General features: G+C 38.4%; 2 protein-coding genes across 3 annotated transcripts; one reads left to right on the forward strand and one right to left on the reverse strand.

Annotated features, from left to right (window-relative positions):
• Positions 1-789: 789 nt before the first annotated feature.
• rabl3 (RAB, member of RAS oncogene family-like 3) lies at positions 790-8,432 on the forward strand. The gene is made up of 8 exons (XM_066641286.1): positions 790-957; positions 1,195-1,286; positions 2,055-2,184; positions 3,745-3,859; positions 5,398-5,548; positions 6,206-6,277; positions 7,687-7,725; positions 7,984-8,432. The coding sequence occupies exons 1-8, from the start codon at positions 912-914 to the stop codon at positions 8,038-8,040; spliced, it is 702 nt and encodes a 233-aa protein (XP_066497383.1). The 5' UTR covers positions 790-911; the 3' UTR covers positions 8,041-8,432.
• On the reverse strand, positions 8,378-22,857 carry LOC136664188 (granzyme B(G,H)-like). 2 transcript variants are annotated; one of them, XM_066641285.1, is made up of 6 exons: positions 22,765-22,857; positions 21,221-21,328; positions 15,251-15,398; positions 9,699-9,864; positions 9,359-9,619; positions 8,384-8,810 (listed from the first exon to the last, which is right to left on the reverse strand). In XM_066641285.1, exons 3-6 carry the CDS (start codon positions 15,337-15,339, stop codon positions 8,655-8,657), a joined length of 672 nt encoding a protein of 223 aa, XP_066497382.1. In that variant the 5' UTR covers positions 15,340-15,398; positions 21,221-21,328; positions 22,765-22,857; the 3' UTR covers positions 8,384-8,654. The 2 variants fall into 2 exon arrangements, with proteins under 2 accessions (XP_066497381.1, XP_066497382.1); XM_066641284.1 differs by lacking the exons at positions 21,221-21,328; positions 22,765-22,857 and adding an exon at positions 15,541-15,652 and having other exon boundaries at positions 8,378-8,810.

Genomic DNA, 22,857 nt, shown 5'->3' on the forward strand with positions numbered 1-22,857 from the left:
TAGATGCACCACAGACAAGAAGGGCTTAAATTAGCCCCATGTACTACTATTCATTAAAAATATTATTAATAACTAGAAATATCAACAACAATTAAAAGAAGAAAATCACAACCGCTAATAATAATAAATGTATGTATCTGCTTTGTATTGTTGAATTAAGCGGTGCAAAGCTCAATAAAGCGTTTTAATAATATTGTTAAAATGCCATCTGAAATAAATGCTTAAATTCTTCACATAATTCAACCTTTATTTTACGCAGAATTTCTGTTAGAAATACCTTTATTTTGTATGTACTACCAGAGATTTTTAGAAGCTTGAAAAGAACATCCACTCTCTAAATTATTCACCACCACCATAATGATTATCATGCACTTAAATGCAGACGTTTTGTCCCAAAAGTATGAACTATTTTCAACGTTAAACGCCTTTAATCCAAAAAATTTCCAGCTTTATTTATATTCTTTTTTATTTTTATTACAAAATAAATAAATATTAATAGCATTGTCATTCTGTGCATGTTAATACAAAGTCTGAAATAAATTATCAATATACAAAGCGAAATACAAGAAAATTAACACAGAAAATAAATTATAACTAATAATACAATTCATAATTTCATTTTCGGTCAAAAACCTCTCTAAGGTTAAAGATAACCAACAATATGGTAGGTGAATATTAATAACTTAGTGAAACATTTCAGTTTACTTTCCAAAATTATAGTACATTTCCAATAAAAACGCCTAAATCACGTTTAATGTACGTTTTAGCTGTTTAGCATTATTCATCCCTATTCAGCGATGACTTTCTCGCGGGCGCCTCTAGCGGTTGACGGTGGTGTTTGTGGTTTAATTTAAATGTTGACAATGTGTAATCCTTAGTAAACTTGCTTTGTTGCTGGTGACGATGGAATAATGGCATCCCTCGACAGGGTTAAGGTGTTGGTTTTAGGAGATTCTGGTAAGAGGCGTTAAATTATCTATAAGTCGGTTTTAGGTTTTGGACATATCGCGTTCTTCTTAATTCTCCCGAACGGCGTCAAACCATTCTCTGTTAGCTGCTAACGCTAGCTCTGAATACCCTTTGGCTAACCAGCTTACCTATCTTTATTTTGATGACATTTCATTCAACGTTTCACTTATTCCTGTGTAGAGGTTTTCGAAGTTCATTTTTTCTTATGGTATAATGTGTTCACAGGCGTTGGAAAATCCTCTTTAGTTCATCTGTTATGCCAAAACCAAGTGTTGGGGAATCCTTCGTGGACAGTGGGCTGCTCTGTGGACGTTAGGGTAAGACTGATACATGGTGTATAAAATACACGAAATACGGTTTATGTGGCTTTATTTTGACAGCCATTACCATTTAATGCTCATACTGTCGACACAGACTTTAAACTATACACACACTGTTAGTATAATCTCTATAGGAAACCATGAAATAAAATGAGAAAATGGTCACAGTGCACAACACCAAACATCAGCTAGAGGGGTCTAAAGCCCCACAAAAATATGCTGTGTAGCATTGGAGCTGTGTTCTCTGTAATGATATTCCACGTTTGGGAGGATTTTGAATGGTGTTTTTGATCCAGAACTAATTGTCAAACATCAGTGCATAATCTTGTGTTTCTCAAATTCCCAATATCCTCACAGAAATGTCTTCCGCTAGTCTAAATCTTTCTCAGAACAGTAGATATAGGTAAATATATGTGTAGGATACAGTGGAGTTAAGCAGATATAGGGCAAACTATTTCTCTGTGAACAAAAATTAACAGATGAGTGCGAACCTGCAAAAGAAGATTGCTAAGTGGAAATTAAATAATCCAAAAACATGTTGCAAAGAAATAGATGTAAAGTGGTTTCTTTTGTTAAAAGCATAGAAAAGACAGTACACCTTCTTCCTTGAACCTTAATGAGTTAAAAAATAATGCTAAATTAATTTTTAAAATGTAAAATCTTATTTTAGAGTCAAGAACAAGATTGACCCAGACATCACAAAGCCACGAATAGTTCTATAACGTTAAATGCATAGAGATTTGAATAACTGATTTTTCCTTGCAGATTCATGACTATAAAGAGGGCACACCAGAGGAGAAGACCTATTACATCGAACTGTGGGATGTTGGAGGGTCTGTTGGAAGTGCCAGTAGTGTTAAAAGTACCAGAGCAGTTTTCTACAATTCAGTTAATGGTAATGTATCTAAGCTGTATATACAGTTATATATAAATGTATCAACACTTGAAAATACTTTTCCATGTCCTGCACAGGGAACAGGAGAATATTTTACTTTTTACTATTTTAGAAATAAAATTTTTCTTAGAAATGTAGCATTAAAACTGTAATTATAGCTTGCATGGCCAAAATAACGTGTGTGTGAATATACAGGGTTTAGACCAGGGGTGGGCAATCTTATCCGCAAAGGGCCGGTGTGGCTGCTGGTTTTTATTCCAACCAACCAGGAGGTCACATGATCATTTGTTTTACTCAAGCCAACTAATTAAAGGAGTGAAATCAGGTGTGCTTGAGCCTGAATGGACTTAAATCCAGCAGCCACACCGGCCCTTTGCGGATAAGATTGCCCACCCCTGGTTTAGACAATGAAACTGAAACACCTGTCATTTTAGTGTGGGAGGTTTCATGGCTAAATTGGACCAGCCTGGTGGCCAATCTTCATTAATTGCACATTGCACCAGTAAGACCATATTGTAAGACATTGTATCCTGAAGGCGGTGCCGTGTATCAGGATGACAATGCACCAATACACACAGCAAGACTGGTGAAAGATTGGTTTGATGAACTTGAAAGTGAAGTAGAACATCTCCCATGGCCTGCACAGTCACCAGATCTAAATATTATTGAGCCACTTTGGGGTGTTTTGGAGGAGCGAGTCAGGAAACGTTTTCCTCCACCAGCATCACGTAGTGACCTGGCCACTATCCTGCAAGAAGAATGGCTTAAAATCCCTCTGACCACTGTGCAGGACTTGTATATGTCATTCCCAAGACGAACTGATGCTGTATTGGCCCTACACCATACTAATAAATTATTGTGGTCTAAAACCAGGTGTTTCAGTTTCTTTGTCCAACCCCTGTGTGTGTGTATATATATATATATATATATATATATATATATATATATATATATATATATATATATATATATATATATAATTTTTTTTTTTTTTTTTTAAATGTGGGGTGGGGCTTCATTGTTTCAGTTTCATTGTCCAACCTCTGTATATATATTATACACAGACCCATTCCAAAAAATTTGAATATCATGGAAATGTTGATTAATTTCCATAATAAAGTTAAAATAAACAAATAAATACTTGAGCTCGTTTAAATTATGGGCCCTGAATCTGTATTCTGTAAAAGTTTAACTTTTTGAATGGAATTATGGAAATAAATTTTCCATGATATTCTAATTTTTTGAAATGGGTCTGTAAATATATTATTGATATTCTACAGTTATTCTACTACATTTCGTCATCTAACCTTCCAAATAAGAGCATGTGCAATTCTACAGTTACACACTCTAGTCTATCTGCTGCTCTGTTTTACCAAGTTCTGTAATGGTCAAGACTCCCAACTCGAGTGATGAATTATTCTCAGCACTGCAGTTACAAATGAATCAGACACGTGACTGTATTAAAAATGTTTTTCTCCACCTAAACTTTATTGGTCACTGGGTTTTTTTTTTGTTTTGTTTTTTTTTTATTTATTATTATTATTATAATTTTTTTTACAGGCATTATTCTAGTCCATGATCTGACCAACAAAAAATCCTCACAGAATCTGTATCGCTGGTCAATGGAGGCATTAAATAAAGATTCTTCTCCTACAGGGGTCATCGTGTCCAATGGGTAAGGCCTCTTAAGTTCGTGTTCAAAAGTGAAAAAAGTACACATTTATTTTTTAAAAATGGCCACTGTTTACAATAAATTTGGAGAAGACTCTACAACAAAATATTATTGCTTCATTTTCAGTATTTTCCATCCTATGCTATTATTACAACTTCAGTGCACTCTACAGATGCGATTACAGATATTAGCCCTACCTCCTTAAATGTTCAGTCTAAGCAGTTGATTAAATTAGTTATGGCAGTTGGGCTAGTTAGTAACTGTAAACCTACAAATAACCTTTATTTTCCTAAGTGAAAATACATGCATTAGAAGTAGCATCCTCTAGAACATATGCATGCACATAAACGAACAGTTAATTTACATACTTTATCTGCAGTTTCTTATCTGTTAGGAAGAAATAAACTAAATGTGTGGGAATACCTGAATATATATATATATATATATATATATATATATATATATATATATATATATTAACTTATAGAAATTGTTTTATATTTTATGTATGTATGAAATATATATTTTATCCCAATATGTTAAACTAGTATGAAATACAACTACACAAAATTTAGTTGAAAATGCCACTAACGAGTCCTTAGTGTTAACCGTACTCTAGAAGACTTTGGCCCATTTAATCTCCAGGACTTTTACTTTGGACATTATTTTATTTTACACAGTACTTTAACAAATGCTTACAGATATTCATCTCTCCTTCTGCAGAAGGGGATGGAATATACCTTTGGGGAACAAAACTCTACTTTAAAACAATTTCTGTACCTTTTAAAGGTACATTTACACTGTTTGTGCCTTTAGTGTCCGATAGTGTACATGTACAATACTTTTTTGTTTAGTTTTTTTTGCACAGTGTAGGGTTAGGATCACTAATTCACCCACACCGTCAATTTTATTAGTGACCGCCACTTCCACATTCTCAGTAACACTTCATCAAATACAGCTGCTTTTACATATGTTCCATTATATTTGGATGTGCAAGGTAGGAGTGCTGAGCATGAAGTGCGCGTTCGTAGATCATGCTTTATTTAAATAATCAGCCTCATATGAACATATGTTCAAATATATGCGGCTTTTTTACATTTAATACAATTTAATAATGTATTTATTAACCATGTCTATGTCACTATTTGCATGATCAAAGATTTAAGAGGGTTGTTAAAACAGCTCTCCTGACCAATTCACATTGAACAACTGACATGACATGATCTTGCTTCAACTCACAAGATTCACGAGATTTTATTCGGACTTTGGAAATATTCCTGCAACAGTGAAAGGTTTTTTTGGTGCATTTTTTGGTACCTAGGAAACAAATTGTGTATTTGACAACAAGTGTTCAAAGTAGTTCAAGTACACAGTAAATTCACCAGTGTTAAATCAACACTTTTAGTGTTAACTTAACACTGAGAGTGTTAAATTATTACACTAGCAGGTGAAATTACTTTGTATTTGGCTAAGTAGATTTATAACTGGCAATCTTATGAACAGACAAGAAGTAACGCGAGACTTTATTCCTGTGGGCACAGGGATTATGACAGAGAGCAATTTGCAGAGAATCCCGTCCCTCTCCTGATTATTGGCACCAAATATGATCAGATCCCTGAAAACAAGCGGAATGACGTACTGACACGTACAGCCTTCCTATCTGAAGATTTTAATGCAGAGGAGATCAATCTGGTGGGTGATTCACACAGTCTGTTAGATAGTAAGGGAATGACTAAAATATAAAAGACTATTTAATAAGAATTACACTACACATCCAAAATTTGTAGACACCTCACCTTATGAGTAATTATCACATCAGCTTACACAGGCATTTCAATTGATACTATCTCCACAGAAAAACACTCTCAGTAGAATGGGCCACTCTAGCAGCTTCCACATGATTCTAAGGTCACCATGTGTGCACAAATGTGTGCTAGAGGGGTATAAAGTCCCCCAGCATTAAGCTGAGAAGCAGTGGAGCTCCTGCCAATACTTGAGTTAAAATGGTGCTTATTGTTAAGAACTAAACATTAAGCACCAGTACCAAATCCTAAGTAGTGTTTTTGTGGCTGAATGCAATAAATTCTGCAGACCTGTGTTCCCTTATGTAGTTTAAAGCCTTTTTAGAACAGTAGAAGCTGCTACTGTAACAAAGGGGACAAACATCCTATAACTACCCTTCATCGTACCCATATTAGGTGTCTACAGCCTTTTGTGTAGCATATTATAATTGTAACAAGTTTTTTCAACAAAGTTAAACAACTAGTATTGTGTTACCTGTTTTTATTTTTCATGCCATTAATATGTTGTGATAATGAGGGGTTTCTCTTACCCTTGTCTCACATTTAGGACTGCACAAACCCACGATATTTTGCTGCCGGATCATCTAATGCTGTGAAACTGAGCAGGTTCTTTGACAAAGTAAGATACTTTACATTGTTATAAATCTCATGTTACTGCCAGCCGCAGAGTTCATAGACCAGTAGCTAAATTGTTTCAAGCAAAATTTGGAAAATACCAGAGCATTTTGTAGATTTATAATTACAGACCATGCAGTCTATTTGTTGCTCTGTATATTAATTTTCCCTGTTTTACCATGTTCTTCAATGGCCAGGACAACCGCAGAGAAGGTATGATTTAGGTGGTGCATCCTTCACAGTGCTGCAGTGACACTGCAGTGGTGTTAGTGTGTGTTCTGCTGGAGTGGGTTAGACACCTTTTTTTTTAACCCCTTAGTGTCACCGCTGGACTGAGAATAGTACACCGACCAAAAATATTAAACCATCAGAGTCTTAAACACCGTGTCCACTTACTGTCCACTCTGTTAGACACACATTGTCTGTGGACGTTGGTCCACCTTGTAGATGTAAAGTCAGAGAGAGTAGCTAGTGTTGTAGTAGTGTTGGACTTCCTGTAGTCCTTCATCAGTGGATACAGGACTCTGATGTTTGAATATTTTTGGTTGGTAGACTATTCTCAGTCCAGCGGTGACACTGAGGGGTAAAAAAAGGTGTCTGATCCACTCCAGTACAACACATACTGACACATCACCACAAGAGTGCCACTGCGAGGCATAGAATGATTCACCACCCAAATCATACCTGCTCTGTGGTGGTCCTGTGGAGGTCTTAATCATTGAAGAACAGGGTGAAAGGGGGCAAACAATGTATAAAGTTCAATTCAGTTATTGTAGAACAAAAAAGTGTTCCTGAGTGGTCAGTGCAGCTGAGAGAATGGACAGTGATTGTAGAAACAAGGATGTGGTCATAATGTTATGGTTGATATAAAACCATATTAAAAAAAAAAATATATATATATATATATATATATATATATATATATATATATATATATATATTTGTGAATTCTTTATGGTGAATAAACCAATAGAAATGCTCCTTGGTATAAAATGTATTTGCATTGACTTCTATTGAATGTAAAGAAGCTTTTTTTCCCCTTCTTCTGTAAAGTTACTAGTTTTTCAGTGACAAGATATAAAAGCATCTGGACACACAATTAAATGAACAATTCATACTTTTAAGGGAACACACAACTGTGCACTGGTGCACCATCATTCCAGATAATACAGTTTCATTACTGTGCTACCCAGGGCATTGTGGTTTATACCTCTATAGCTGATGCTTAAGAGTGTTGCTTTTCAATTCATGTTCTTCTGTGGAGATAATACAGGCTGTGTGTGTTCAGCTGAATGTTTGTGGCCAAAATAAGTTCACTTTAACCCAGTACACTGGATGCTAAGGTTGGCCTATATTGAGTGCTTTGGTGTTCTGTTCATTTTAGTGTGCTGTTTGTGTGATCTCTTTCTTTAGGTTATAGAAAAGAGATACTTCACCAGGGACCCCAGTCAGGTGAGAGCATATCCTGATGTTGGTTTACTGTGTGGTACTCAAGCTTTACATATACGATATCTAAGTAACATTCTGGGTGCTGCACATGGTCCAAAATGTATCTGCTGTATGTATAGCACACTGAATTTAGCTGCTTCTATAAGTTCATGAAAAAGCATTAAAAAGTGTTTATATTTATCCCATTGATACAGTAAGCTGTTTATTTGTTTGTATTACTATTGTCTAATGTTCTTGTGGTGTGGTGTGGTTTTGTTGTAGATGACAGGTTTCACAGACAGGAAGCGCTTCAACTTCAAGAGTCTTCACTATGACTGAATATGTGCAAACAACACACAGGCATGTGGCTTATCCCAGATCTTATTTTCAGATATTTACCACTACTGCAAGTTTGTCTGAGAGTGTCTGTGAAAAAACTTCCTTAATGAACCAGTGATAGAAAGTTTATGTATGGTACCATTAAAGCAAGCTTGTAACCTTAAAAATGAAGTATCAAACCAATATATGTTTGTGTTTCCTAAAGTCTTCCTAAAGTTTTAAACCTTAAACAAAGGCATCCATTCACACATGTGTTTGTCAAACAGATGAATATGAACCAGCTTACTTTTTCACTTTTTATTTTTATGAAATATGTGATTTATGCTATTTCATAAATTTGCAATTTGCTATATTAGCAAACTAACAAGACTGTACTTACGTATACATTGGTGTTGAGGCAACATCAAAGAGGAATAAAGAAATCTTTATGAAAAAATAGCACTGTATTCATCACTTTAAAATACAGATTTACTTAACTGACATTGAAATGTATTCTGAGATAAATGATTAGAGAACTGAAACTCTGAAGTACCCAGCAGCGAACAAAACATGTTCAGGGTGTGAACATGTTAAAAGCAATATGCCATTTTTACAGGTGTGCAAACAAATAATACTCATCTGGAACTGATTACTTTCTTTATCCATGAAATGAAGTAGCCTATTTTAACATATACCTCTGGGAACTTCCGGTTTGCACAGTTTCCACTGGCTGTGTATGCAGCCATTCCCTGAGGCTTATTGTCACAAATAAGAGGACTCCCAGAATCACCCTGGAAAAAAGAGAGAGAGAGAGAGAGAAACAGATGGAGGCCAGTCATATTTGGCTCATGTAACGCTAGGTATTTATGTATTGGGGAAAAAATACCCAAAACTCCTCGCCACTCAGATAACTCCACCCCAAGTTCAATTTTGAAAAATGCTAAAAAAAAAAAAATGGGAGGGAAGATTCGTAGAACAAACAACCCAAACTAGCCTAAATACTCCCTCATTCTAGCCTCCTATGCTTAGCCTGAATTTATGAGGGCAGCAGGGGTGGGTATCATATGGAGATAGTAAAATGTTTTGAAAGATTACAGAATGTGAGGTGCCATCCAACTTTGGGATGATGATATGTCATCCGCACATATAGCAGAATTGAACCAGGGGGCGCTGCAGAGGCAGAACTGACTAATAAAAATCATATTTTAACAATTTGGAGAAACTTGGTCAGATTTTAAGCAGGGCTGGTATATTTTTGTTAATACAATACATTTCAAAAGCTAATTTAAAAAAAAAAAAAAAACCTTAGAGTGTAATTTACTCTGTAACAGGCCAGTACCTGACAAAAAGCCCTTTTCCCGTCCGACACACTGCAGATCATGCGCTTGGAATCGAAGTAATCCTTCCATATATTCTTGCATTCAAATGAAAACTGTAATTTTAGTGTGACCTCTTTCAGAACGTTAGATGCTCGATGTTTGTCCGGCACAGTCATGCCCCAGCCTGCTATAGAGCACTTCTGATTGGCAGGAATATTGTCATTCTCCTCAGGAAGCGCAATCAAGTTCACAGCCTTGGTTATCTTGGCTTTAGTCTTCAGCTGTAACAGATTGACACATCTGAGAGCTGAGAAAGGGCACAGAATTATCAGAAGCACCAGCAAAAGCAGAGGGTTATACCTTCAGTAACATGATGTCAAAGCTCCAGTTGTTCTGGCACTCCTGATATGAGGGATGCTTAATCCACTTCTTCACTTGGATTCTCTGCTGGCTCTGCTCTTTTTGACTGATATTATGAGCTCCCAGCACAGCTTCTAGACGTTTTTTCCCTGACAGTCCACAAGCACTGTAGGAGCACATGTATCAGCAGTTTTACTTATTCTACACACTTTAAAATGATTTTTCTACAAATGTTCTTTATTAAAGGAAAGGGTATTATATAGAATCCTGAACATTTGAAGAACCTTTTGCATGATTAAAGGGTTCTTTTCATTGTAAAGGGGTTCTTCCGATTGATGGAGAATGTGCTGTAGATGGTTCCATATAGAAGCGTCTTCTATTGTAACAAGCTTGACACCATAACAATAGAAGAACCGTTTTAGTGCAGATTGAATAACCGACCTATACTGGCCCAGTTTCCCAAAAGCATATTTGTGTTAGTATCGAATAAAAAAAAGTTCAGTATGATGCATTTGAGCTATAATGCTTTTGGGAAAGCAAGCGTAAGACTCAAAGAGTAATGTAACCTGTTCACACTTAGAGAAAGAAAGTGCACCTTTATTTATTTACAAATTACAGTAAATGGTTTTCTGTGCCATTCATGCATCTTCTGGAAACATTTCACCCCGCTTAAAGTCGTAATGAATCCAGATCCCTGGAGGCAGGCCCTCCCTCCTGACAGGGCATCAGTCCACCAAAGGGCTTCATACAACCAGACACACACACACACACGGGGTGGTACATGTGCAGAAAATTCTTGTAAAGACGGGTGTGCTTTTTAAATAAAAGAAAGCACTGTAGATTTTAAAGAATCTTTTAGAAGATCTTTTTTCCATGTATAACATAAACCTAGTTACAAACCGGAAATAAAAGTTGGGACACTAAAAAAATTGTGAATAAAAACTGAATGCAATGATGTGGAGATGGCAAATGTCAATATTTTATTCGTAATAGAACATAGATGACAGATCAAAAGTTTAATCTGAGTAAATGTAACATTTTAAAGGAAAAATATGTTGATTCAAAATTTCAGTGTCAACAAATCCCAAAAAAGTAGGGACAAGTAGCAATAAGTTGCTGGAAAAAGGAAACTGAGCATATAACGAACAGCTGGAAGACCAATTAACACTAATTAGGTCACTTGACAACATGATTGGGTATAAAAAGAGCTTCTCAGCATGTCAGTGTCTCTCTGAAGCCAAGATGGTAAGAGGATCACCAATTCTACAATTGCTGCGCAGAAAGTTAGTGCAGCAATATCAGAATGGTGTTACCTGGCGTAAAAGACTTTTAGGTTATCATCATCAACCGTGCCTAACATCATCAAAAGATTTAGAGAATCTGGAACAATTGCTGTGCGTAAGGGTCAAGGCCGTAAAACTCTACTGGATGCTCGTGATCTCTGGGCCCTTAAACGTCACTGCAGGAAAACAGGAATGCCACTCTCAAAGAAATAACAAAATGGGCTCAGGAATACTTCTAGAAAGCATTGTCAGTGAACACAATCCACCATGCCATCTGTAGTGGAGTATGGACCGGATAACGAGATGAAGAAATCAAAATGAAGAAATAAAGAAATGAAAAGTTTTGAATTAAAACTTTTTCACTCTGACCAGGACCTTCGTCTGGTCCCGAGTCCAACATTCCACAGGATTGTGTGTGTGTCTGCGACAGAAGTAACATTCCACAAACCGCGGGGGGGACAAAGACCCTGCAGCCCCCCACACACACGCACGCACATGAGATCTAACATCAAAGACGGGAGCGGGACACTTTCCAGCGACACCTGGCCCCCGGCCCCCTTCCTCTCTTCAGGAAGTAAAGATAACAAGTTTATAATGCTTCTAAGAAACAGGAACCTCAAACAAAGAGGGGAGTTATAATCCCGTTTTATGATGAAGTGGCACCTCAATGTCTCTCGTTATCTCCCACGGGAATCAGCAGATGGTTAGAAGGGGTGACCTCGGTTTGAACCCCCGTTGACTCATCCACACCGAACCAACGGCATGGACCAACAGCGACCCCAGGCGGACGTTTGCGAAATCATGTCTCGCCTAAGGCCGTCTAAATGCATAATGGACGTAATGAAATTTTAATAAGTATGTTTATGCAATATGTATGAATGTTACTCTCTGTGTCCTACGATGAACGTCCACCTTTTTTATGAAATGATGTGTATTACTGTTTTTATCATGAAAGGAAGTTTCTGTCTCTGATTAGAAAAACGAATTAATACTTCTAAAATGATATTGTGAATGGGACGTAAACACAACGTACCCAAGATGAAATCTTATGTAAATGGTTGATATTAATAATTCAGGACGCTCATTGTTGTATATTACTAACATGTATAAGAAATTTCAATACGCGAAATTTCTATTACTTATCGCTTAAATCTCTGATTCAGCCTTCCCCCTTTCCTGTCTCATGAAGTCGATCACGTGAGCCTCGGACTCGCCACCCAATCAAAGAAAAGACACCTCCCAATAGGGCGTGACCGCGCTGGCTTTGAAAAGAAGTTCAGCTCGGCACACACAGAGTTGAGAGAACAACACAGTTCGCAACAGGAAGAAGTTGAGAGCGCAGTTCAGAGAGTCGTTCGCCCGTGCAGTGCAGCTCAGCAGTTCAGCTCAGAAGATCGGAAGCTCAACTCAGCTCAACTCTTTGTCTCTCTGACTCTTAACTTCGTTTCCGCTCTGAACGCCTGCACGCGTTCTCTTTGTTTCATCTCTTCAAGCTCTAAACCTCTCCAAGCAAGACGCTTTCTCCTCTTCACGCCGACGAACGAAAACAAAGAAGAACCTTAAAAGACTTCACCAAAGCTCACAAGAGACGTCTTGAATTAGCTAGAGTATGAAGCCTTACTAATACGTCGAGTGATTTGAATATCTCTTTTCTTTTAATCGTGTTTGTTTTATCGCCCAATCTAAGTTTAATCTCACGACTGATCAAAGCAGGTGAAACTTATTCGTGGCCAGAGTAAGAAACACCGCCGAGATAGAAGAAAGTTGTAGAATAAGCAAGTCTATTGAATCGATTTTCAGTTCTGGATCTGCAGTAACTAGCGAAACTTTTCGTCCAAAACTTCCATATGGTTGGACCCTTCTGCTCAGGACAGTAAGCCAAAGAGAGGATCCTGCCGCCTGCGTCATCACGCTCCGAGTACGCCCGAGGCGACTCAACCGACGAAGAAAGACCTCCACGCTGACTCAGCCTGGAAACTTCCGCGGGAGAACCGCGAAACTAAGTGAGACGCCTTCACTCCCAGGACCTCAGAGAGCCTCTGTACACAACGAGTGGTGAGAATCGACGAAAAAGTAAGCTAAACCTACGCATTCCCAGAGCTGAAAATTGAATCAAGTCTCTTGATAAATTTTTGTATTAATTAAACCTCAGTTAGCAACACTTTAGTCACAAGCCAGAGTGCCTAGCTTATCTTTAAAGTCAAATCGGTTTCCCCTGCGTTGATGCCGTGAGATTACAAGGTTACGCTATGTTAATTAAATACCTTTTCTCTTATTAATAAAAACTTTCATTATTTGAAATTACAGTGTGTACAGTTTGTTCATTAAAATTCCTGAAAATCCTGAAGAACTCACTTAGCTTGACTATTATTCATTCTCAAACTAATTAGTAACGTTTTAATTGTGTAAGCCAATTATAAACTTTAATTGCTATCATTAGTCAAATAATCAGTAATTATAAGAGTTTGAATAAGGTCAAAGCTATAAACACAATATATAAATATATATTTCAAATATATATTCACATAGGTATCACGGTGTATGACCAATATACACTACACCATCTGCCGTTGCCAGCTGAAACTCTACGGTGCAAAGAGGAAGCCATTTCTAAGCAAGCTTCACAAGCTCAGACGGTTGCACTGGGCCAGGGGTCTTTTAAAATGGAGTGTGGCAAAATGGAAGACTGTTCTGTGATCAGGTGAGTCATGATTTGAAGTTCTTTATGGAACACTGGACGCCATGTCATCCGGACCAGAGAGGACAAGGATAACCCAAGTTATTATCAACGCTCCGTTCAGAAGCCTGCATCACTGATGGTATGGGGTTGCATGAGTGCTTGTGGCATGGGCAGCTTGCATGTCTGGAAAGGCACCATTAATGCAGAGAACTATGTTCAGGTTCTAGAACAACATATGCTCCCATTTAGACGTCATCTCTTTCAGGGAAGACCCTGCATTTTTCAACAAGATAATGCCAGACCACATTCTGCAGCAATCACAACATCATGGATACGTAGGAGAAGGATCCGGGTACTAAAATGGCCAGCCTGCAGTCCAGATCTTTCACCTATAGAGAACATTTGGCGCATAAAGAGGAAGGTGCGACAAAGAAGGCCCAAGATGATTGAACAGTTAGAGGCCTGTATTAGACATGAACGGGAGAGCATTCCTATTTCTAAACTTGAGAAACTGGTCTCCTCTGTCCCCAGACGTCTGAGTGTTGTAAGAAGGGGGGATGCCCCACAGTGGTAAAAAATGGCCTTGTCCCAACTTTTTGGGGATTTGTTGATGGCATGAAATTTTGAAACAACATATTTTTCCCTTAAAATGATACATTCTCTCAGTTTAAACTTTTGATCTGTGATTTGTGTTCTGTTCTGAATAAAATATTAGATGTTGGCACCTCCACATCATTGCAATCAGTTTTTATTCACAATTTGTTTAGTGTCCCAACTTTTTTGGAATCTGGTTTGTATTATTCAAAGTTTATTTCCAGGTTATATGCTTCTAATAAAATTAAAATGGTAAATATGTATACTTTAAATACAAATGATAAAGTACCACATTGTCGGTTTGAACGGTCTTCTGTTTTCCCTCAGCCTGTAGAGAGCAGCTGGTATTCAGCCTGTGCTTTCTTGGACACACACGTATTCTGCTCTGCTCTTGAACTGAAATGGTGTTTATTGTTATTTATTCTAACGTTGGGTATTGTTTGTTTGTTTTTCTAGAAAATAAACACATAGCTTTAAATGTCATTCTCTGATGCCTAAAACTTTTGGTGTTCTGTGTGTGTGTGATATATATATATATATATATATATATATATATATATATATATATATATATATGAGAGAGAGCACAGCTGTCCTTCCTTCACATTGTGTGATAATTTCATGATGAATGGACGAGTAGAAAAGCTCCAAAATAACTTGGAAAAAATTTAATAAAATATTTTTATATTGACTCTCATTAAAGTTTAATATGGCTTTTCCTTTTCCTGTAAAGTTAATATTTTGGATACAGGTCTTTCTTTGGATAGTGATGATACTTGTTGGATTTCATTCGTGACATTCAGAAGAGAGCATCATGCCTGATTTACTACATTCTTCTGAATTTCTGTTCAGTGAAAAAACATTAAGCTAGTAACACATTTCACACAAATACTGTTCTATATAATGGCAAGAAACCAGTCTAAAATGATATACTATTGACAAAAGACTCAGAAAAAAACATTTCTGTCATTAAACATGTATTAAAAAGTACATACTCTACACAGTGAGCTGAAGTCAGCACGAAGTCTCTTCTGATGAGCATCCCACCACACGTGTGTTGCTTATTAAACTGAAGAGATACCATGTAGGGCCTGGAGTGGGGTTTAACTTCTTCTCCACCAACAATACCATTCTTGATTGCTCCTGTGGAAAATATAATATGTTATTTGACTTTACATGGCATCTGAAATGTATACAGTCAAAGCTTAACCAGGAAATAAGTGTGCAAGCATTTTACATTGCTTACCAAATAGTGGCTAAATATAGGAATGCATTAGTACATTACCAGAAAAAGTGATGGTGGAAAAGACAAGCAGACAGATGTAGAGAAACATTTTCTTGCCACACAGAAGTGAGAAAAGATTTCACACTTGTTCCACATCTTGCTAGTTTGCAGCCCACCTACAATGACATCTGCTGACTGATCTAACATACACACTGCATCTCAAGTTAACTCTTTCTACACTGCACAGGCTCACTAGTGGTGCATAAATTGTTAATCTCTGAGCTTATAAAACTCACAAAGCTTCAGTACTACAGATTTTTAATTAAAAACTGATTCCATGCACCTAGGACTCTTCATGGATTTCTCTTGCAAAATTTATATACAGTATTTACAAGATGCTCTCATCAAGAGGGACTAAAAAGTCTAATTATGTTAAAGTGGAAGGCAATTTTATTGTTGGAAGTTTTGGTTTAGTTTCATCAAAGTACAAGGTCAGGGAACTAAAACATAATTTTTCAACTACATTTCATAACTATGTCTGAAACATTTTTAGTTATATTATACTTTCAACATTTGAAATATTGTTTTTGTACAATTTTTATTTAAATTTATGGATTTTGCAGAGCATCATAATTTTTCTGGAAATGTGGTTTCTGGAAACAAGGAGGTGTAAGTAACATTATGGCTGATTGGTGTAAAAGCTAGTATTAATGTACTTTAAAATATATGTATCTGTCACAATATAATTGTTTTTTTTAAAAGAAGGATTTGACTTACAAACTTAACATTGGATTTAAAGTAGCATGTTGGTTTCAGGTAAAAAGTAATCTATTTTTTTTTTTACTTTCAGTCTTTGGTAAACGCTTTTGAACTTTGATGCTTTCACACTTGGTCCTTTAATATTATGTTGAGGATCAGGAAATGCTGTGTACTCACACGCAGAGAGCAAAATCATCAGGGTTTTTCTGCTACAAGTGAGAACTTACAGGAAAGAGTCTGGGCTGACTGTGGTTCACTGTATTTAAGACCCACTGCAGTTATAGACACTCCAAACCCACTGCATGCCACTTTATAACATGCTTATATGCTTATTGAATTTTAGTTTACACTCACTGATGACTTTATTAAGAACGTCATGTCAATGTAATGAGTGGGGAAAGAGTGTCTGATAAAAGATGTAGAGCAGCAGAGGTACCGTCTGTAATTATAAACTTACAGTACGTATATAGTGTATAGTATATAGTCTATTTATGGTAGGTGTTCCTGATTAAACTGTCATGTAAAATGGTAAATTATTATGGAAGTTGTGTAAACCTTCTGAGACTGCTTTGGGGAAAAAAAAACTACTATGAAATTACTTTTCCACTAGCTCATTCTGATCAGCCACTCCTTAGCCACTATGTTTGCTTTTGACTTTTTAGAATACAAAAGTCCAGTGCAGGTCATACAAATGTCTCACAAGCAGAATGGAGATTATAAATGTGGAATGAATCTCAACAGAACACATCTGTCACGCTCTGGCCTATTTTCTTGTTGTCTGTCTTCCTTGTTTTCCATGTGCTTGGTGCACATCGCTTTGTTTTTATTTGGTCCCTTGTCTCCGCCCTCCCGTTTTCCTTCCCAGGTGTTCCTTGTCTGTGCTGTTGTGTTTAAGTCCCCTTGCTTACATTTTCTTTGGTGGACATTACCTTGTATATAGTATATACTTCCTGTAGTTTGAATGTTAGATCCTCTTTTGTAAGTCGCTTTGGATAAAAGCGTCTGCCAAATGCATAAATGTAAATATAGCTTTCTGAACCTGGCTAGTTTTGTCTGTTTATACCTTTTTGTACTTCTCTGGTCTGTTTGTACCTCTTTGTAACTTTATGTACCTCTTTGTAACTTTATGGTCTGTTTGTTAGTCCTTGTTCAGTGTTTAGCTCCCTTTGGTCTGTATTATGTTTCTTAGTCTTGTGTTTAGCCCCATTTTCTGTATTATCTCTAGTTTTGTTTGTCTTAGTTATTTGTCTTACACAACATGGCGCCCTCCCACTGCCGTGATCACTGCAATCACAGCCACCATCACTGCTGCCACCACTACTACTGCCAGGAAAACCCAGAGACACCGACCTCGAATGAGTATGCTGACACCAGGAGAGCGCTTCAAAGAAGGCGACGTAAGCGAGGCAAGAGGGGAGGGCTACATGCGAGGCTAAAAGCTCGCACCAGCCGACCACCGGTGCCCAGCCTCCTGCTAGCTAACGTGCGTTCTTTGGGCAACAAGCTGGACGAGTTGAGAGCAAGGATTACAACACAGCGGGAAATGAGAGAGTGCTGCACTCTAATTTTCACCGAGACCTGGCTCACAGACACCTGGCTCCGTGCACCGGGGAGATGGGACAGTAGCCTCCGGTAAGGCTAAAGAGGGAGGTGTGTGTGTGTTTGTAAACAATACATGGTGTGGAGACGTGTGGACTGTTTATAGGCACTGTTCTTGTGGAATTCCTAGTTTTAAAATTCCGTCCCTACTATCTACTACGGGAATTCAATGCTGTGTTTCTAGCCGCTGTTTACATCCCCCTGCGGGCTAACTCTATGGCAGCGCTCTGCAAACTCCACGACGTCATCAGAAGGTTAGAGACGGGTCATCCTGATTCCGTCTTTATCACTGCTGGTGACTTTAACCAGTGCAGCTTACGGACCGTATTCCCCAAATATTGGCAACATGTGGACGTTCCCACCCGTGACAAGAACACACTGGATCATGTATACAGCAACTTGCGTGGTGCATACAGGGCTGCACCCCGCCCCCACTTTGGACACTCAGACCACATCTTATTCCTGTACCCGGCCTATAGACAAAGAATTAAATAAACAAACCCTGTAACCAAAGCAGTTAAACTATGGACGCCAGCGATTGAGGACATTCTGCAGGACTGTTTTGCTACAACAGATTGGGATGTGTTTAAAGCTGCAGCCACTATAGAGGACTATAGTGTCAATATACAGGACTACGCCAAGCACGTGTCTGGTTACATCAGCACTTGTGTGGACAACATCGTGCCCACCATACAGGTGAAGAGGTTCCCCAACCAGAAGCCCTGGATCAACAGTCAGGTACAACACATGCTGCGGGCTCAGTCTCTGGCATTTAAATCAGGTAATGAGACTGAGTACAAAGCTGCAAAGTACAGACTGAGGAAAGCCATCACAGCAGCCAAGAGGCAGTACAGGGAGAAACTGGACAACTTCTACTCCACTGCTGACTCCAGGCAGATATGGCAAGGCCTGCAGCACACTGTAAAAAGAAAATAGTTGATCCAACTTAATTGAATTGCTTCAATTGGTAACAAGTAATTCAATTAAGTTTATCCAACTTAATTTTTAAGGTTAACCTTAAAAAACTTAAAAAATTAAGTTGGATAAACTTAATTGAACTACATGTTGCCAATTGAAGCAATTTTCTTTTTACAGTGCATATCACAGACTACACTGTAAAAAGAAAATAGTTGATAAACACAAAATTATTGAATTGCTTCAATTGGTAACAAGTAATTCAGTTAAGTTTATCCAACTTAATGTTTTAAGGTTAACCTTAAAAAACTTAAAAAATTAAGTTGGATAAACTAAATTGAATTACTTGTTTCCAATTGGAGCAATTTTCTTTGTACAGTGTACAGGACCACCACCCACACCATCAGCTCCACAGACAGCCTAATGGATTACCTCAACATCTTCTACACTCGCGTCGAGACCTCCAGCAGCAGCACTGAGAGGCATGCACACACCCAGTCCTTACAAGCCCTCTCCTCCCCACCTTCAGTATCATCAGGCCAGGTATGCAGAGCTCTGAGAAGGATTAACATTCGTAAAACGGCAGGACCAGACAACATTCCGGGGCGAGTCCTCAGAGCATGTGCCAACGAGTTAGCTGATGTTCTCACCTCCATTTTCAACCTGTCCCTCAGCCAGAGCATCGTTTCAACCTGCTACAAAACCACAACCATCATCCTCCTTCCCAAGAACCCCCACCCCCACCCCGACCTGCCTGAATGACTATCATTATGACGATCATTATGAAGTGCTTTGAGAGAGTGGTGCTGACCCACATCCAGCACTGTATACCGGATACCCTGGACCCCCTGCCTACCGTGCCAACAGATCCACCTTGGATTGCCCTCCACTATTCTCTCTCTCACCTGGAAAATAAAGACTCCCTTTGTGGACTATAGTTCCGCCGTCATCCCTCACAAACTTACCCACAAACTGTCCACACTCGACCTGCACCCCACCCTCTGCCATTGGCTTTTGGACTTCCTGACTGGCAGGCCGTCAGGGTTGGCAACAGGACTTCAGCCAGTATCACCACCTACACTGGGGTTCCACAGGGATGTGTCCTCAGCCCCATACTCTACACCCTGTTCACTCATGACTGTGTCGCCTATCACAAGGACAATATCATCCTCAAGTTCGCAGATGACACTACAGTGATAGGACGCATCACTGATGGAGAAGAAGGGGCCTACAGGAGGGAGGTGACCAGGCAGGTAGCATGGTGTGAGGACAACAACCTCACCCAGAACACAGACAAGACGAAGGAGCTGATAGTGGACATGAGGAAAAAGAAAAGAACTCATCAGCCACTGTTCATTCGGGAGCTTGAAGTAGAGAGGGTGAGCAGCTTTAAATACCTGGGCGTCCACATCAGTGAGGACTTCGCATGGACATTGAACACCATGCAGCTGGTCAAAAAGGCTCAGCAGCCGTTGTGTTTCCTGAGGAGGCTGAGAAAATTTGGGATATCACCCAGAATTCTCTGAAATTTTTATAGATGTGTCATCGAGAGCCTCCTGACAAGCTGTATCACAGTGTGGTATGGCAGCATGACTGTGATGGACCGAAAACACTTGCAGAGAGTGGTGAAGACTGTTGAGAAGATAACCAGGACTCATCTACCACCAGAGAGTCCGCAGGAGGGTTGCCTCCATCCTTAAAGACCCCATACACCCCAAGCATGGACTGTTCACACTTCTGCCCTCAGGCCAGAGGTACAGAAGGAAGAGCAGAGAGAAGGCAGCTCCCAAAGCCCCCAAAGCCTCTAAATTTTCAAGAATCTACCAAACTTGGTGGGGAATACTCAAGTATTGTAGTTATTCCAGGCAGTCCTATTTTAAACATTGTGTCATACAGTACCTGACAAAAAGCCTCTTTTCCATTAGACACAGTGCAGATCATGTGCTCGATGTCAAAATAATTCTTCCATATTGTGATGAGGTCAGTGAATTGGACCCATCACCAAGACTGGAATATACATTAAGGAATGTATATTGGTATTATTACTTACCTTGTGTTTCTAATCTTGGCCAGTATAATCAAGACAAAACTAATCTAACTAACATAACCAAGCTGTAAACAAAATTGCCACAATGACCAAGTTTTAAGACGAGCATGATTGGAAAAATAGCATAACTAAACTGCTGAATCAGTATATCCAGGCTACCCAAGTTATTAGAAATTAAATTTTCAAGAATCTACCAAACTTGGTGGGGAATACTCAAGTATTGTAGTTATTCCAGGCAGTCCTATCTGAAACATTGTGTCATACAGTACCTGACAAAAAGCCTCTTTTCCATTAGACACAGTGCAGATCATGTGCTCGATGTCAAAATAATTCTTCCATATTGTGATGAGGTCAGTGAATTGGACCCATCACCAAGACTGGAATATACATTAAGGAATGTATATTGGTATTATTACTTACCTTGTGTTTCCTAGGGGAATGGCAGCGAATTTCCTGTCTCTCTTTGTGCTAGCCGAAGGGCCCACGGTGAGGTATAGAGAGGGGGAGGGAAAAGCTGGATTCAGGAACCTGTGAAAGGGAAAAAGCAAATAAGTAAACCTATTAACAAACTATGTACATAGATAAACACTTACCAGTGAAGCTGGAATGAGATGTGCGGGGGATATCTGTTAATGGTTATATTGAAGGGAATATATATCTTCCTGTGAGCAACTTTCTTACCGCTTTGCCAGAGTTGGGTTAGTCCAATTAAGAGAGGGGTGGGGCTAAGTTCCCAAAAGTAGGGGGATTTGGCTGCAGTAGCCAAGTGAAGGTAGAGGGAACTGCAGTATGGACAAACTATGTCTGTTTAGTTCTAACGCGCTCTTTTTCTTTTCTTTTCTTTTCATTTCTTTTCGGGTGCCTCTTTTATTGTGACGTCATCACGTGTGCTACGTTTGAATAAATTATCACGGAAAAAGTTATTTTGAGTCCTGCCTGCTCCTTGCTGAGCGAACCCACATTTCTTCATCCGTACCCTCCTTGGTTCTTTGATATTTCTTTTGTTTAAATAAATCTGTTGTTGCATTTGGGTCCACCTGTCAGTCCACCCAGTTGTGACAACATCCCTACTAACAAGCCAAAAAAAACCCATCAGTTTGGCAATTGTACAGAATTGGATATTTTGACTCCAATTTAATTATTTAGTCAGTCAAGGAGCATGACTAACCTAGAGGGTAGTACAGTATGACTACCATTATTAATTGGGTACATAAACATGATCAGTATGATCACCAAGCTAGCAGGCTAATATTAGCAGTATAACCAAGCTAGTAAAACCTGCATATCTTAGCTAACAAACCAATATTATTATCATAACCATGTTTGAAGACTATCTTGGCCAGTATAATCAAGACAAAACTAATCTAACTAACATAACCAAGCTGTAAACAAAATTGCCACAATGACCAAGTTTTAAGACGAGCATGATTGGAAAAATAGCATAACTAAACTGCTGAATCAGTATATCCAGGCTACCCAAGTTATTAGACCAGCATGAAATGCATAATCATGTTGCTAGACAATGCTAGAACCAGTATGACCACCATGTAGCGGAGTAACAGTGTTCGAGCTAGTTATGCTTAATGGTGATTATAACTTATAATAGTAATAATTATTATTATTACTGACTTAAATGACAAAAATATTAACAATTAATTAGAGAGGGAAATACTGTCACCGCTACGTGAGTTCTTCAGGATTTTCAGACTCTCAAAGAACAAACCCCACACATTATTATTTCAAATAATGGAAACACTTTATTAAAAAGAAAGATAATAGGTTGATAAACATAGCACAATCATCAAAATCTCACGGCATCAACGCAGGTGAAACCGGTTCGAATTTAGTAATTGGCTAGGCTATATCACTTGTGAATGAGGTGTTGCTAGATGATTTAATTAGGGTATAATTTTACCAAGAGGTTTAATTCGTTTTCAGCTCTGAAAATGAGGAATTTAGCTTACTTTTTCTTCTTTTGGTTATGATCACAGCCGACGTGTCCAGCAGATTTTCGCTCTGTTCTTCTGGTGTTTGACTTGTCACGGCTGAAGTTAGGC

The sequence above is a fragment of the Hoplias malabaricus genome, chromosome 12 (assembly GCF_029633855.1).
Source record: "Hoplias malabaricus isolate fHopMal1 chromosome 12, fHopMal1.hap1, whole genome shotgun sequence".
Classification (NCBI taxonomy): domain Eukaryota; kingdom Metazoa; phylum Chordata; class Actinopteri; order Characiformes; family Erythrinidae; genus Hoplias; species Hoplias malabaricus.

What these genes read in the sequence shown, in the direction of transcription:
- rabl3 (XM_066641286.1), top strand. Translation starts at nt 912, where the DNA reads ATGGCATCCCTCGACAGGGTTAAGGTGTTGGTTTTAGGAGATTCTG. An exon ending in GGGGTCATCGTGTCCAATGG is followed by an intron (nt 3,860 to 5,397) that starts GTAAGGCCTCTT and finishes CTGTGGGCACAG; the next exon opens with GGATTATGACAGAGAGCAAT. An exon ending in TCACCAGGGACCCCAGTCAG is followed by an intron (nt 7,726 to 7,983) that starts GTGAGAGCATAT and finishes GTTTTGTTGTAG; the next exon opens with ATGACAGGTTTCACAGACAG.
- LOC136664188 (XM_066641284.1), bottom strand. Translation starts at nt 15,589, where the DNA reads ATGTTTCTCTACATCTGTCTGCTTGTCTTTTCCACCATCACTTTTTCT. An exon ending in ACTTCAGCTCACTGTGTAGA is followed by an intron (nt 9,865 to 15,250) that starts GTATGTACTTTT and finishes GTGCTCCTACAG; the next exon opens with TGCTTGTGGACTGTCAGGGA. An exon ending in GGAAAAGGGCTTTTTGTCAG is followed by an intron (nt 8,811 to 9,358) that starts GTACTGGCCTGT and finishes TCTTTTTTCCAG; the next exon opens with GGTGATTCTGGGAGTCCTCT.